Source organism: Grammomys surdaster, unplaced genomic scaffold, assembly GCF_004785775.1.
Source record: "Grammomys surdaster isolate TR1022 unplaced genomic scaffold, NIH_TR_1.0 126162, whole genome shotgun sequence".
NCBI lineage: Eukaryota > Metazoa > Chordata > Mammalia > Rodentia > Muridae > Grammomys > Grammomys surdaster.
This window is the reverse complement of record NW_021620969.1, coordinates 1,897-13,668: the sequence shown is the minus strand read 5'-3', so window position 1 is coordinate 13,668 and position 11,772 is coordinate 1,897. Positions and strand designations below refer to the sequence as shown.

The 11,772-nt window shown below is 43.8% G+C and overlaps 1 protein-coding gene across 1 annotated transcript; it reads right to left on the bottom strand.

Annotated features, from left to right (window-relative positions):
* Positions 1-196: 196 nt before the first annotated feature.
* LOC114612470 (retinol dehydrogenase 16-like) lies at positions 197-7,979 on the bottom strand. The gene is made up of 4 exons (XM_028757433.1): positions 7,331-7,979; positions 2,436-2,694; positions 1,095-1,258; positions 197-627 (listed from the first exon to the last, which is right to left on the bottom strand). Exons 1-4 carry the CDS (start codon positions 7,641-7,643, stop codon positions 410-412), a joined length of 954 nt encoding a protein of 317 aa, XP_028613266.1. The 5' UTR covers positions 7,644-7,979; the 3' UTR covers positions 197-409.
* Positions 7,980-11,772: the final 3,793 nt, after the last annotated feature.

The following is an 11,772-nucleotide window of genomic DNA, read 5'->3' as shown; positions in this document are numbered from 1 at the left end:
CCCCCCCCAGTCACAACACCATGGTCACAGGTTACTTCAGAGCAGGTACACTTCCACACTGCATAGGGGTGGAAACTAACCATGGAATGTGCATTTTCTGCAGGGGAGGTGCTTGGCACAAGCTCTCTCTAACCTCCTCATTTGTATGGATCCTATGGTAGACCATAATGTTCAGAGACTGGTCATCTGCCCACACTTTTGTATCTGAATCCCTTGGTAGACTTCTTTGTTTATTTTTATGGTCACCATTAGGCTTGAGTAATATCACAGGAAATTTAGTGGAATGAAGAGTGTGAACTAATAACACCATAGTAATGACCTCCCTCCCTCAACTGTTATACATTCTCCTACAGATTCCCTCCCTTACACAGTACCTCCATATCCCCAACTATAAACATAGGTAAAGACTTCAGAGAGCTTTCTCAGGCTTTGGAGAAGTCCAGTAGAGAAGGGCATCCACAAGAGAGGTGGGCAGGTAGCTCAAGGGAAGGTAGTAGAGCTTGGCATCCCACCCAGCTGAATATCGGGTGCGAGGGTGACAGGCAGTCAGAGCATGCTCCATGCAGTCAGTCACCAAAGACAGGTCCTTGTTGCCCAACTGGTCCAATCCGTCTAGCTTTTTCAGATCTATGCAGAATGAGGAAAGATTAAGGTGGTCATTCAGCTCCCACCACTCCTGGCTCATACCATCATAGAGGAGAACTTCTGTTCCCAATCTGGGACAATCCATGTGTCTGAAACCCAAGCCTAGCCTATCCCACTTCCTCAGAAAAAAACAAAAAAACCCTTCAAGGAAAACTGTGCACTCAGTTACCTGCATCTCAGCTCATGGAAATTGCTGGTCTTAAATGGCTTCCCATCTCTGAATTGACTTACAGCCTGATAATCTTTAGAGGTTCAACAGGAACAGCAGCATGTAGTGGATGCCAAGAACACCCTTTCTGGCCTGATAAGCAAACTGCCCACCACCTCGAGAGAAAGGGTCTAAATGTTCTTTCTTTGATGCTAACTGGTATGATATTAGAATTGCTCAAATGATCAAGGGGTTAAGCATTTAGGACTGGACGTGGCTTTCTTCCTCAGAGCTCACTTACTGAATGCCAAGTATTTCTCGCCATAGATCTCCCTGATTTCTGAGCTGGTCTGGTCCCACAGCATCTGGAAGCTTGATGATAATCTGCCTCTACTGGTCATTCCAGTCTTGAAGTGTCCAGGCTCTATAATAGCCACTTTCACTCCAAAGTAGGAAAGTTCCCTCCTGCAAGGCAGACAGATGTCAAGGACTTCAGAGGTCTCGCAGTGAGAACACTTTAATAAGAGTAGAGTAGCATGCCAACAGGAGCCTGTGGTGAGGAAAGGCCACACCCTTTGGATCTGGGATGTGCAGGAAATGGCGAAGGATCTTGTGATAAGAGCATCACCTGTGTGCTCTTGTATTTCACACTAAGAATTTTTGTGTGTAGTTCAGTGCCCTAAAACTAGCCATTCCGATCTATGGCACTGTGTAACACTTTTCTCCAAGTAGTGCAGATGAAAAGGATTCTTGTCCTTGCCCAAGTCACCTCCACCTCACCAATAAGTCTCCATCTTCCCCAGATCTATCCCAGGAAGTTCTCAGGCAATCCCTACCTTTTTCCTGGAGTTTTCTCCACAGAGCAACCTCCTGTATCCCACTCTCTCACATTGGCAGCCTACCTGTTCCCTGCCCCAAATGCCTGCCCTGATTTACATAGCATTCTGTACACTCCAGTTCCCCACAAGAATACCTGTGCCCACCTCGTGACCACCCTCATTCCATAAATGGCCTTTCCATTCTCCAAAGAGAATGTACCTACAGATACAGGTTCTAAGTACCAGGATCTCATATTTAGTCTGATGCAGTCTAATCCTGGCTACAGGAACCTCAACAAATCTGATGGATAAAATAGTCAACAGTGCTGAGTGGCTACGCCACTATCACAGGAAGGTCGCAGTTCTTTTCTGACTCCTCTTTCATTCTCTTACTTGCAATAGTCTTTAGGTCATGATAGAAGCATAGAAGCTATGCTAGAATGTGTTTATTATGGACTCCAAGGGAGTCCTGATATATTTCATTGGAATTGAAGGAAATATTTATTCCAATTTAAAAACATAGTTAGCATATATAGGTCAGGGGTCTGGATTCATGACCAAAAAAACCTCTCATTTCCAAACCTTCCTAGTATTATCTCCCTGTGCCCATCCTCCTCTGTAACACGACAAAAGGAACTCAACTGATGTCTCAGTCATAGTCTCTTTTAGCACCATGGAAATGTGCTGGGAAGTGAATGATTCACTGATGGGAAGTTGAGGGAGATACACAACCCCAGTGTCCTTAACATTATAGGGACTTAAAGAGTTTGAGTAAATAAAAACCTTCCAAAAGCTCCCCTGGGTGTCCCCTTCCCTTCCAGTACCTAAGAGAGTCTGAGAAGGCCTCAATACCGTACTTGGAGATGCAGTAACCACCACCACCAAAAGACACTCGACCCATGATGCTGGAGACATTGACAATGCGGCCCCTTGCCTTCCTCACTAAGGGCAGCATGCTCAGTGTCACCTCGATCATGCCTAACAGGTTCACATCCAGTATAGTTGCAAAGTCCTGTTTCTTCATCCACTCATTAGGACCCAAGGGGGTGGAGATTCCAGCATTGTTGACCAGGCCCCAGAGTCCTAGAAACAGTGGGAAGAGACAGTCACACAACAGACATTTAATAATAGATGAAATGCATATACAACAAGGTAAGACCACTGTGACACATGTTTACTGGACAATAAAATACATAGAATAAGAGCAGGGTGTCCACAGTGTTGGGGAACACATGAGAGATACTGCTGTTTCACAGTATGGATACCTACGTTTTTCAAGACTCTGTGGCCCAGCTCTCTACCTGGGAATCAGCTAGAAGTCTCGTCATACTTGCTAAGTTTAAGAACAGATGGTTAAAACATGATGCTTGTTTGTTAATCTGGAGACCATAAAAGTACAATTGGGACTTACAATTTGATGTCATCCTTAAAGAGATTTCTTTATTTTACCTGTTGTGGTACTTTTAATGGGAATGGTAGCCATTGTTTCAATGTTATGAAGCCTTGTTGGAGTGGGTGAGATCTTGTTGGGTTGTGTGATTCAGTGGGAGTGGGCTATCCCAGAGTCTTGCTGTTCCTCCTAAATGTGGACGTGGATATAGAGCTCTCAGGTCCTTCTAGGCAGCATGTCTGTCTACAACCCACCATACTTCCTGGTCTTATGATAATGGAGTAAACCTCTATATGTAAGCCAGCCTTTGTTAATGCTGTCCTCCATAAGTGTTACTGTGGTCATGCCATGTCAGCACAGATATAGAACTCTGAAAAATGCTCCTGTATCTTCTGAGTACTGTGAAAAGTTTACATACTGCTGCCTTTTCCTTTTAAATAACCACACAATGTTTTAATAAGGTGTGATTGTTGTTACTTATTATTCTAATAAGGGAAAAGTAAGAGTGAACAGAGAAAAATACAAAGGAGAAAAGAAAGAAGAGATGAAATTAATCTGTGAGTGAAATTTTTATACAGAAGCCAAAAAAGAAAACTTAATGAGGGGAGGTGTTGAAAAACAGTGCTGTGTTTTTTTGGCTCTGATGAAGCTGGCCTTGAGATAAGTGCTAATCAAAATACTATATTGAAGAAAATCAATGTTGACCAACTCTCCTCAGACATTAACAAAACACAATGTAATGGCTAGTGTGTGGCAACTTGGCATAAGCTGCAGTCATCAAACAGGATGGAGCCTCAATTGAGGAAATGGCTCCAGGAGATCAAGATATAAGGCTTGTATTTCACCTAGTGATCAATGGGGAATGACCCATTGTGGTGGTACCACCACTGGGATGATGGTCAATGGGTTTAATGAGCAAGGAGGTGAGTAAGCCATGGAAAGGAAGTCAGTAAGCAGCACCTGTTCATGGCCTCTGCATCAGCTCCTGCCTCCAGGTTGCTGCCTTGTTTGAGACTCTGCCCTGATTTCCTCTGGTGGTCAACAGCAATTTGGAACTATAAATTGAATAACACTTTCCTCATCAGCTGCTCTTTGGTCATGGTAACTAATGCAGCAATAGTAACCCTAAGGAAGACAAGTTGGTACCAGTATCATGGAGTGTTGAGGTGACAGATGTAACAATGCCATGTTTTCAGTTAAGATTTCAGGAGGCTTTGGAATGTTGGTCTACAAAGCCATTGATTACTGTGACCACAGGGGAATGGTCTTTAGTATCATGGAAGAGTCTTTCAGGGATATTGGCTATTCTGAGTCAAAATTCTGCCATTCTGGTTACCTGGGGCTGAAGAGTCGGCCATGATTCACAAGAGACCAGCAACATCGAAGTGAAAACTTTGAGTTAGTCAGACAATTGCTGCTGAGCTGGAGCAAACCAGTTAAGAGTGATTCAAAAGAACCAGCATCATTGCAGTTGAAAACTTTGCAAAGTGTTTCCTGAGAACACAGAGAAGCTGAATTCTAAAGTGGCCATGGTTGTAACTCATGTTGACTGGTACCTTTGGTCATGTGTAAGAGTCAGTTGTGACTGGCTTTGAAGGGGTCGTGGAGAGCAGCTGATGCTTGGTACTGTGAGAGTCCAGAACAAGTCATTGGGGAAGGTTCAGCCTGAGGTGCACTCAAAGGTCAGGACTGAAGGAGTCATGCAAAGAAGTTGAGGCATGGGCCCAGGAAGAGAGCCTACGACAGGCTGTTGTGAAAGTGGACCCATGTGCTGGAGAGATGGCTCAGAGGTTAAGAGCACTGACAGTTCTTTTAGAGGTCCTAAATTCAATTCCAAGCAACCACATGGTGGTTCACAACCATGAATAAATAAATCTTAAAAAATAAAAGTGCAGCTCAGTTGCAGGAAGGTTTCCTAGCAGGATTGGAGATGCCAGTAATATAGGATGACCACCAAAGAACATAAGCATCAGGGGAGTGGAGCCAGCTGGAGACTGGAAGACAAGCTGTGTGCCTCAGAGCAGGAGAAGTGACCTAAGCCCTTTGGAGGAGCTGGAAAGAGTATGAGTAGATCTCAGAAATTGGACATTATGCTGTTCCATAGCTGGTGTTTGATTTTGCTTTGGTTTGATTGTGACTCTACAGTGGTTCTTTTCTCTTGAAGTAAGAATGTAGTTATTTTAATTAAAAATGTTTATAGAAGCCCATAGCTGACAGATTTTAACCCTTTAAAAGTGATTTTGGATCGTTAGAGATATTGGATATTTTAAAGTGCCTGAAAAATTAATGTTTGACTTTTAAAATGTGAACTTTTAAATTATTTACGTGTTTAATGTGAAGTCTTGGGGACAAATAAGAATGAAAATGTTATAGCTTAATAGTGATGTATGTGTGTGTGAGTTATATTAACAGGGGTCAGCTGTACTGGGTGGTTTAGTGTTAACATGACACAAGCTAAACTTATCAGAGAGAAAGAAGCCTCAGCTGAGGAAAAGCCTCCTTGAGATCCAGCTGTAAGGCATTTTCTCAGTTAGTGATCATTGGGAAAGGGCACAGCTCACTGTGAGTGGTGCCATCCCTGAGCCACAAGCCCTGGGTTCTATTAGAAAGAAGACTGAGCCAGCCATGGGGAGAAAGCCAGTAAGCAGCACCCCTCCACGGTGTGTGTATCAGCTCCTGCCTCCAGGTTCCTGCCCAGTTGAATCTCTATCAGGAGATCCTTTGGAGATGAACAGTGATGTGCAAGTGTAAGCTATCTTCCCCAAGTAGCTTTTTCATCTTGGTGTTTGTCACAACAATATAAACCCTAACTAAGACGTCCAGGAGACAGGATAGGGGAGGTAACAATCATTGCTGATAACAAACAGGACAGATTCCACTGTCAACTGAAAACATAGTACTCTCTTTGCCAATCACCCACAGGTGGCCCTCACTCATCCCTCTGGCCTTTAAGTCATGGATCTTCAAGGATCCACTCTGAAAGGCCTTCAGCTAAACACCATATCACATCATCAATTTCTGTGCAGGGTGAATGGGAGACTAGGTGACTGAAGTTCAACATTTGGGTTTTAAATGTTCGAAGTGTAAATCATCTGCCCCCTTGGCTCAAAAGCGTGTCTTGTCTTCCTATAGATGCATAATCTGTAATGGAGATTGATTTTCCTCTGTTTTGAAAAACCATATGCAAAAGTACTTCTGTAGCAGCTTCCTAAAATACATATATGAAGGAATATCAGTGGTGTCACTGTATGTTAGACATGACACCTTAAATAGACATCAAATTCCAACAGTAAAATTTTCCCTGCCAGGAATTGATCACATTATGTGCCTCAAAGGAACCTATAGAAACTGCCTCTCAACCTCCATAATAGGCTACGGCCAAGCCTCCTATATGCTCTCCCAACCTGATGGTAAGGCCATGTAGCTGAAGACCATACTCTCTAATGTCATCAAATGGAAAGAAGGAAAGATGATGCCCAAATAAAAACTTCACTGCTATGGATTAACATGCCAGGTGCCAGAAACTACACTGGACACTCTCAGAGAAAAAATGTACAAATTACGATTACTCAGCCACAAGCCCTGTGATCTACCATAGGGACCTGCAGTCAACACACCCATGTCATGGGGCAACTAAACAGTTTTCATTAGATGGAAGGACTGCTTTCTGAGATGCAACCCATAATGACACTACTACAGTGGCCAAGAACCTGAGACTAGGTAGGTCATAGAACTATGGATTTAATATTATCATTCTGCAAAGGGAATATACAGAAATAAGACTCTTAATGCATATTACTAACAGCATTCTAGGTCCAGTGCCTTGATCAGTCTCCATCAGCAAAACTGTGTCTTCCCATAGATAAGAATTAACACAGAGACACCCAACTGCACAATCTTGTAGTAAATAAGAGAACCGCCACATTCAGTCCTAAAAGACTACGATATTTATGAAGATGAGGAGGCAGGAATATTTTAAGAGCTAGGGTGATGGGTGACTCCAAGGAGACTGTCTTTCAGACACATCAGATTTGCTTTTCACATGAACTCATAGAGACTGTGGCAGCACATGTAAGACCTTTCACAGGTTCAAGGAGACAGTGACCCAGCCCTGAGGAGGGAAAATGGACACATGGTCTACCTTCTTTCAAGCAGCTATTTGTAAAAATTAGACCTGAGTTAGCTTGAAGACTTCAGCGTAAATGTAAAAGGACAGACTGATGTACAAGAGAAGGACAAAGACTCCAAATTCAAACTGACTCAACCAGGAATCCTTCTCTTCACACAGAGACAGAAACCCAACAACACAGACAGGAATCTCAATAGTACCTTTGTTCCCAACACGCTCCTTCACCCACTGAGTGGCTGCCACAATACTCTCTGTGCTGGTGACATCAAGGATCACTGTCTCCAGCCTGTCTGATGTCTTCTTCCTCAGCTGCTCTGCTCCTTCCTCCCTCCGACAGGCAGCCAATACCCTCATTCCTCTTCTGTCCAGCTGTCTGGCCAGCAGGTTCCCAAAGCCTGAGCCACAGCCTGTGATGAAGACATACTTGTCTTGGAGATGATCCACCACCTGCCTCTCCTTGAACAACCGCAAAAGCATCCACAGGCCCACAAGTGCCATCAGGTAGAGCCACATGGCTTGTATAAGATGAGATAGACAGAGAATTGAGAGACAGAGAGATAAAGAGAGAGAGAGAGAGTCAGAGACAGAGAGAGAGACAGAGAGACAGAGAGGCAAGGGGGGGGGAGATTGATTCTGAGTCACAATGAGCCTGGCAATAGCTCACTCAGAAAGGAAGGTGTAGGCATGGAGGATTCCACTCTTCTGGCTTGCTGTTTACACTGTATTTCCTAACAATAATTAACACCTAACTCCTTGGGTATTTGAACTGCACTGCTCTGTAGATATGTAATGACCTTTGGCTGTTCTTATCTCACTGACAAAGAAAACACAGCTGATTGTTCAATAACGTTATGATTTTTGCTTCCTGGACCCATGTGGAAATACATGAATGTTGCATTACAGAGGTCCATGGTCCAGTCCCAGACTCACCTTTGGTCTCTGCTCTTGCACTCTGGAGCCACAAACCAGGGTGTTACGGATACAATGAGAAACTGTTGGTGACCTGCATTTAGAATGATTACAACTTACAGGACAAGACAGGGAGAGCTGGTGCCCTCCTAATACAGCAATTCCTGGGAAGGTAGAAGGGTCAGCCCCAAACATGGAAGACTGCCCTCAAATGAACAAAAGGTGATGGGTCTGGGATCCCAGACACATCATGACTTGCAGAGCTGATATAGGGAAGGAAATGAGTTTATCCTCTCATTAGCCCTTCTCCTGGCTGCCTGGATTCAAGCAGACATGTGGAAAGATTTCTTGAGTTGCGACCTTGGTGACTGTCCTTGACTCACTGGAGCCAGGATTTCTTCCTTAATATTCTATCAGGACTTTCTAAGAACCTCAGGAGTAGTGTGTGGAGCTTTACATCTGGTTCCTGGCTCTCAGGAATGCCTTACTGACCCACTGTTTCCAGCTTTAAAAAAAACTAAACTAAAAACAAAACAAACAAAAGCCCAACTGAGGCCTTTCTTCAGGAATGATGTCACATTGCCCTTGCTTGTCACTTCCACAACTTTCTGTTCCAATCTGTAAGGATTAAGACTGGACTTGTGATCTCAAGAACTATGTGTCTATCAGGAAATGCCCCAATACTGGGTAGATTACACCTCTGCCTTAAGGCCTGGTCTTGGTTATCAGTGATGAGTGAAATGTGAATCTGAAACTGGGCTACTCTTACTCCAATGCATACCTGCCCCTGGGTCTGCTATGCATTTGCCTTGCTCTTCCTTCTCCCCTGTGCCTTATCTGCTATGACTACTGTTTGTATTACTTGTCCTCTTGCCTCACCTCTTGTCACTCCTCTTGTCTCTGCAGAAGCTAATAGGACACTCTTCATGTGGTTGTTAGCACCCAACAGGTCCTCAGAATCCTAGCTCAGGATTTCATCCTGGAAAAGGTAGTGCTGGGTTCTGTTGACCAAATTGCATGCAGATATTGCTGCTCTTGAAACTTGTAAAAGTGACCCTTCCATGTTGAGTTCTTTAGAGTCACCCTTCTATGGTCATTTCCCAACCCTCTCTCCCACAGTCCTGACTTATCAACCAGACAGTGGTGGGCACTCATATTGGATAAAGGTCTTCTGGAACACAGCAGGATCTAGATCTGGCACTCAAATTTCTGGATAAAGTCAGAGAAAATAGGAAAGTGTGTGTGACTGTATTTCTAAACTCACAAGGCTGAAGAGAAAGCCTCAGAGATACCACCATGATTCATGGAGGTTCCTTCACTCCATGAATCCCACCTGAGATTCTCCCACATGCCAGATGACAGTGCACAGCTGCTCCTCTTCCCTATCCTGGGTATGCTGGGTTGGTCCCATTCCAAGCCTGGCCCTGGGATATCCCACACTGCAAGTCTTCTGATCTCTTGGCTGCTCTGATCTACTTAGATAGATGGTAACTGAGCCATCTACTAGGACAAGGAGTATGGTTCAGCCCAAGGGGAAGCACTTTCTGCCAAATGGCAGTGCACTCCATTCAATCCACTCTTTCTTCTTCATGCAAAATGGGAGGAGGTGGAGCTTAGAGTCAGTGCTGCTAAGGTAGAAATAGGCCCACAGTCAAGCCTGTTTCTAGTCTTGACCACATGGTGTCCCTATTCAGTCTTACCTGGCGAACCAGAAAATGTATTCTAATGGTTGAGGATCTCAGGTTGGATACATGGGATTGGAATGTGTACAATGCAGTTGTCATGCTCACATTAAGGAGACAGCCTCTTGTGGCAACTTCAGTTCCTTTGAGTCCCTCTATGCACACTTGTTTCTGTCAACAATGGAACCCTGGTGATGAAGGAAGGAGGGTCTTTTAAGGATGTGGCATACAGCCTTGAACCACTTTACAGGACACTTCCTGCTAACTACATGTTTTTCAATGTTATCATGATGTTCTTGAGCCTCTACCTATGCTTAGGGCTGTAGATCTGTCGTGGTTACTGCCCCTTCCCCTGTGGAGCCAGTAAGATGCTCCAGAGAGTACTTAGATTGGCCTAACCTCCTCACCCGCTTCCTCAAGGCCATCGTGTGCAGAGATGCTGTTGGATTACTACAGTGTGGTTTATGTAATGATGAAGACAGTAGGGCTAGAGATTACAAAGTTATAGTAAACCTGTTATGTGGTGAGACACCTCAAAAAAACCAAATAAAGAGTAAAATAAAAATGAGTCAGTTATTAAGGGCACTTTCTTGACACCCACATTATATGGCTGAAAACTTCTTTGAACCTGTGGCCCTGGTATGTATTCCTTTTCACCTCTGCGGGTATTTTCACACATGTGTTATACAAGAACACACACATATGCTCAAATCCTAAAACAAACCTTTAAAAACAAAATAAGGTAAATAGATGACCTGAAACGGTAGAGGAATTTCTTTTTTCATTAACCCAGAAATTATTGGTTGGGTTTTTTTTTTTTGGTTTTTTTTGGTTTTATTGTTAGGTTTTTTCTGTTGTTGTTGTTGTTGTTGTTGTTGCTGCTGTTGCTGTTGTTGTTCTGCAATTATCTCCTCTGGCTTTTCAGTCTTCATATATGTACTGAGAGAAGAGGAGTAAAACATCTATGACATCCCCTACCTAGGACAAGTCTGTACTGAGCCCAGGATTCTATGTCTCTTCCACACATGCTTTCCCTGCTCAGCCTACCCTTGAGATTCACCAACCTAGCAGCAGGCAGAGCCTGGTCTCAGATGACATGGCAAGGTCAACACCCTGGCACTTTTGCAAAACTGTTTCCATAAAATGAAAAGCAGAGTGGAGTGGGACACTCCCTACATGCTGCTGGTGGAATGTGGGAGTGGGATTGAGGGAGGGTTCATGAGAAGTGGCCTGGGACAAGGACAGACAGAAAATCAGAAGGGCTTTGTTGTGGTGGTCAGATAATATGTCTTATATGAAGGAATGGTCAATTAGTGGGTCTGCAGGGAAGGCATGGTCACTTAGTGAGTCTGCAGGAAAGGGATGGTCACTTAGTCTGCCAGAAAGGATGGTTATCTAGTGAGTGTTCTGGGAAGAGATGATCATTTAGTGTTTCTGCAGGAAGGGACAGTCAGTTACTGAGACTACAGGGATGATCACATAATAGTTCTGAGGGACGTGATGGTCACATACTAAATCTGCAGGGAAGACATGGTCACTTACTGAGTCTCCAGGGAAGATATGGTCATTTAGTGACATCGGCAGGAAGTGATGACCATTTAGGGATTCTTCAGGGAATTATGCTCAGGGAACTGAAGGTCAGTTAGTGTGTCTGCCTGGAGGGACAGTCACTTAGTGGGTCTGTAGTAAGGAATGGACACTTAGTGAGCCTGCAGGGAGGGAGTGGTGGAGCTGAGGCCAATGCGCACATTCTGTTCCTGGACTTTCATGCTAATCTGCTTTTTTTTTTTTTTTTTTTTTTGCTGTTGTTAAGTTTTGAATGGAGAGCAATTGTTCCCACCTCAGTGGTTGGAAGGGCTGAGACACTCAAGGATAAGCCTGCTTCCTGTACAAACCCTTCTCAGGTCACCTCCCTGAACCCTGTAATCTAAACCTCACTAACCAGCAAAACCATTGTTTAAATCACAGGGCACAGGAGATCACCTAATATTTTGCTCTAAAAATAAAAAGAGTAAAAAAAATGCTATGATTTCAAAATTAATAAAAAAAAA

Excerpts from the sequence above, each read along its gene's own strand:
- LOC114612470 (XM_028757433.1), bottom strand. The coding sequence starts at position 7,643 with ATGTGGCTCTACCTGATGGCACTTGTGGGCCTGTGGATGCTTTTGCGG. Across the intron at positions 2,695-7,330 it reads GGAGCGTGTTGGGAACAAAG|GACTCTGGGGCCTGGTCAAC; the intron begins GTACTATTGAGA and ends CACTGTTTCTAG. Across the intron at positions 1,259-2,435 it reads GCCTTCTCAGACTCTCTTAG|GAGGGAACTTTCCTACTTTG; the intron begins GTACTGGAAGGG and ends TCTGCCTTGCAG.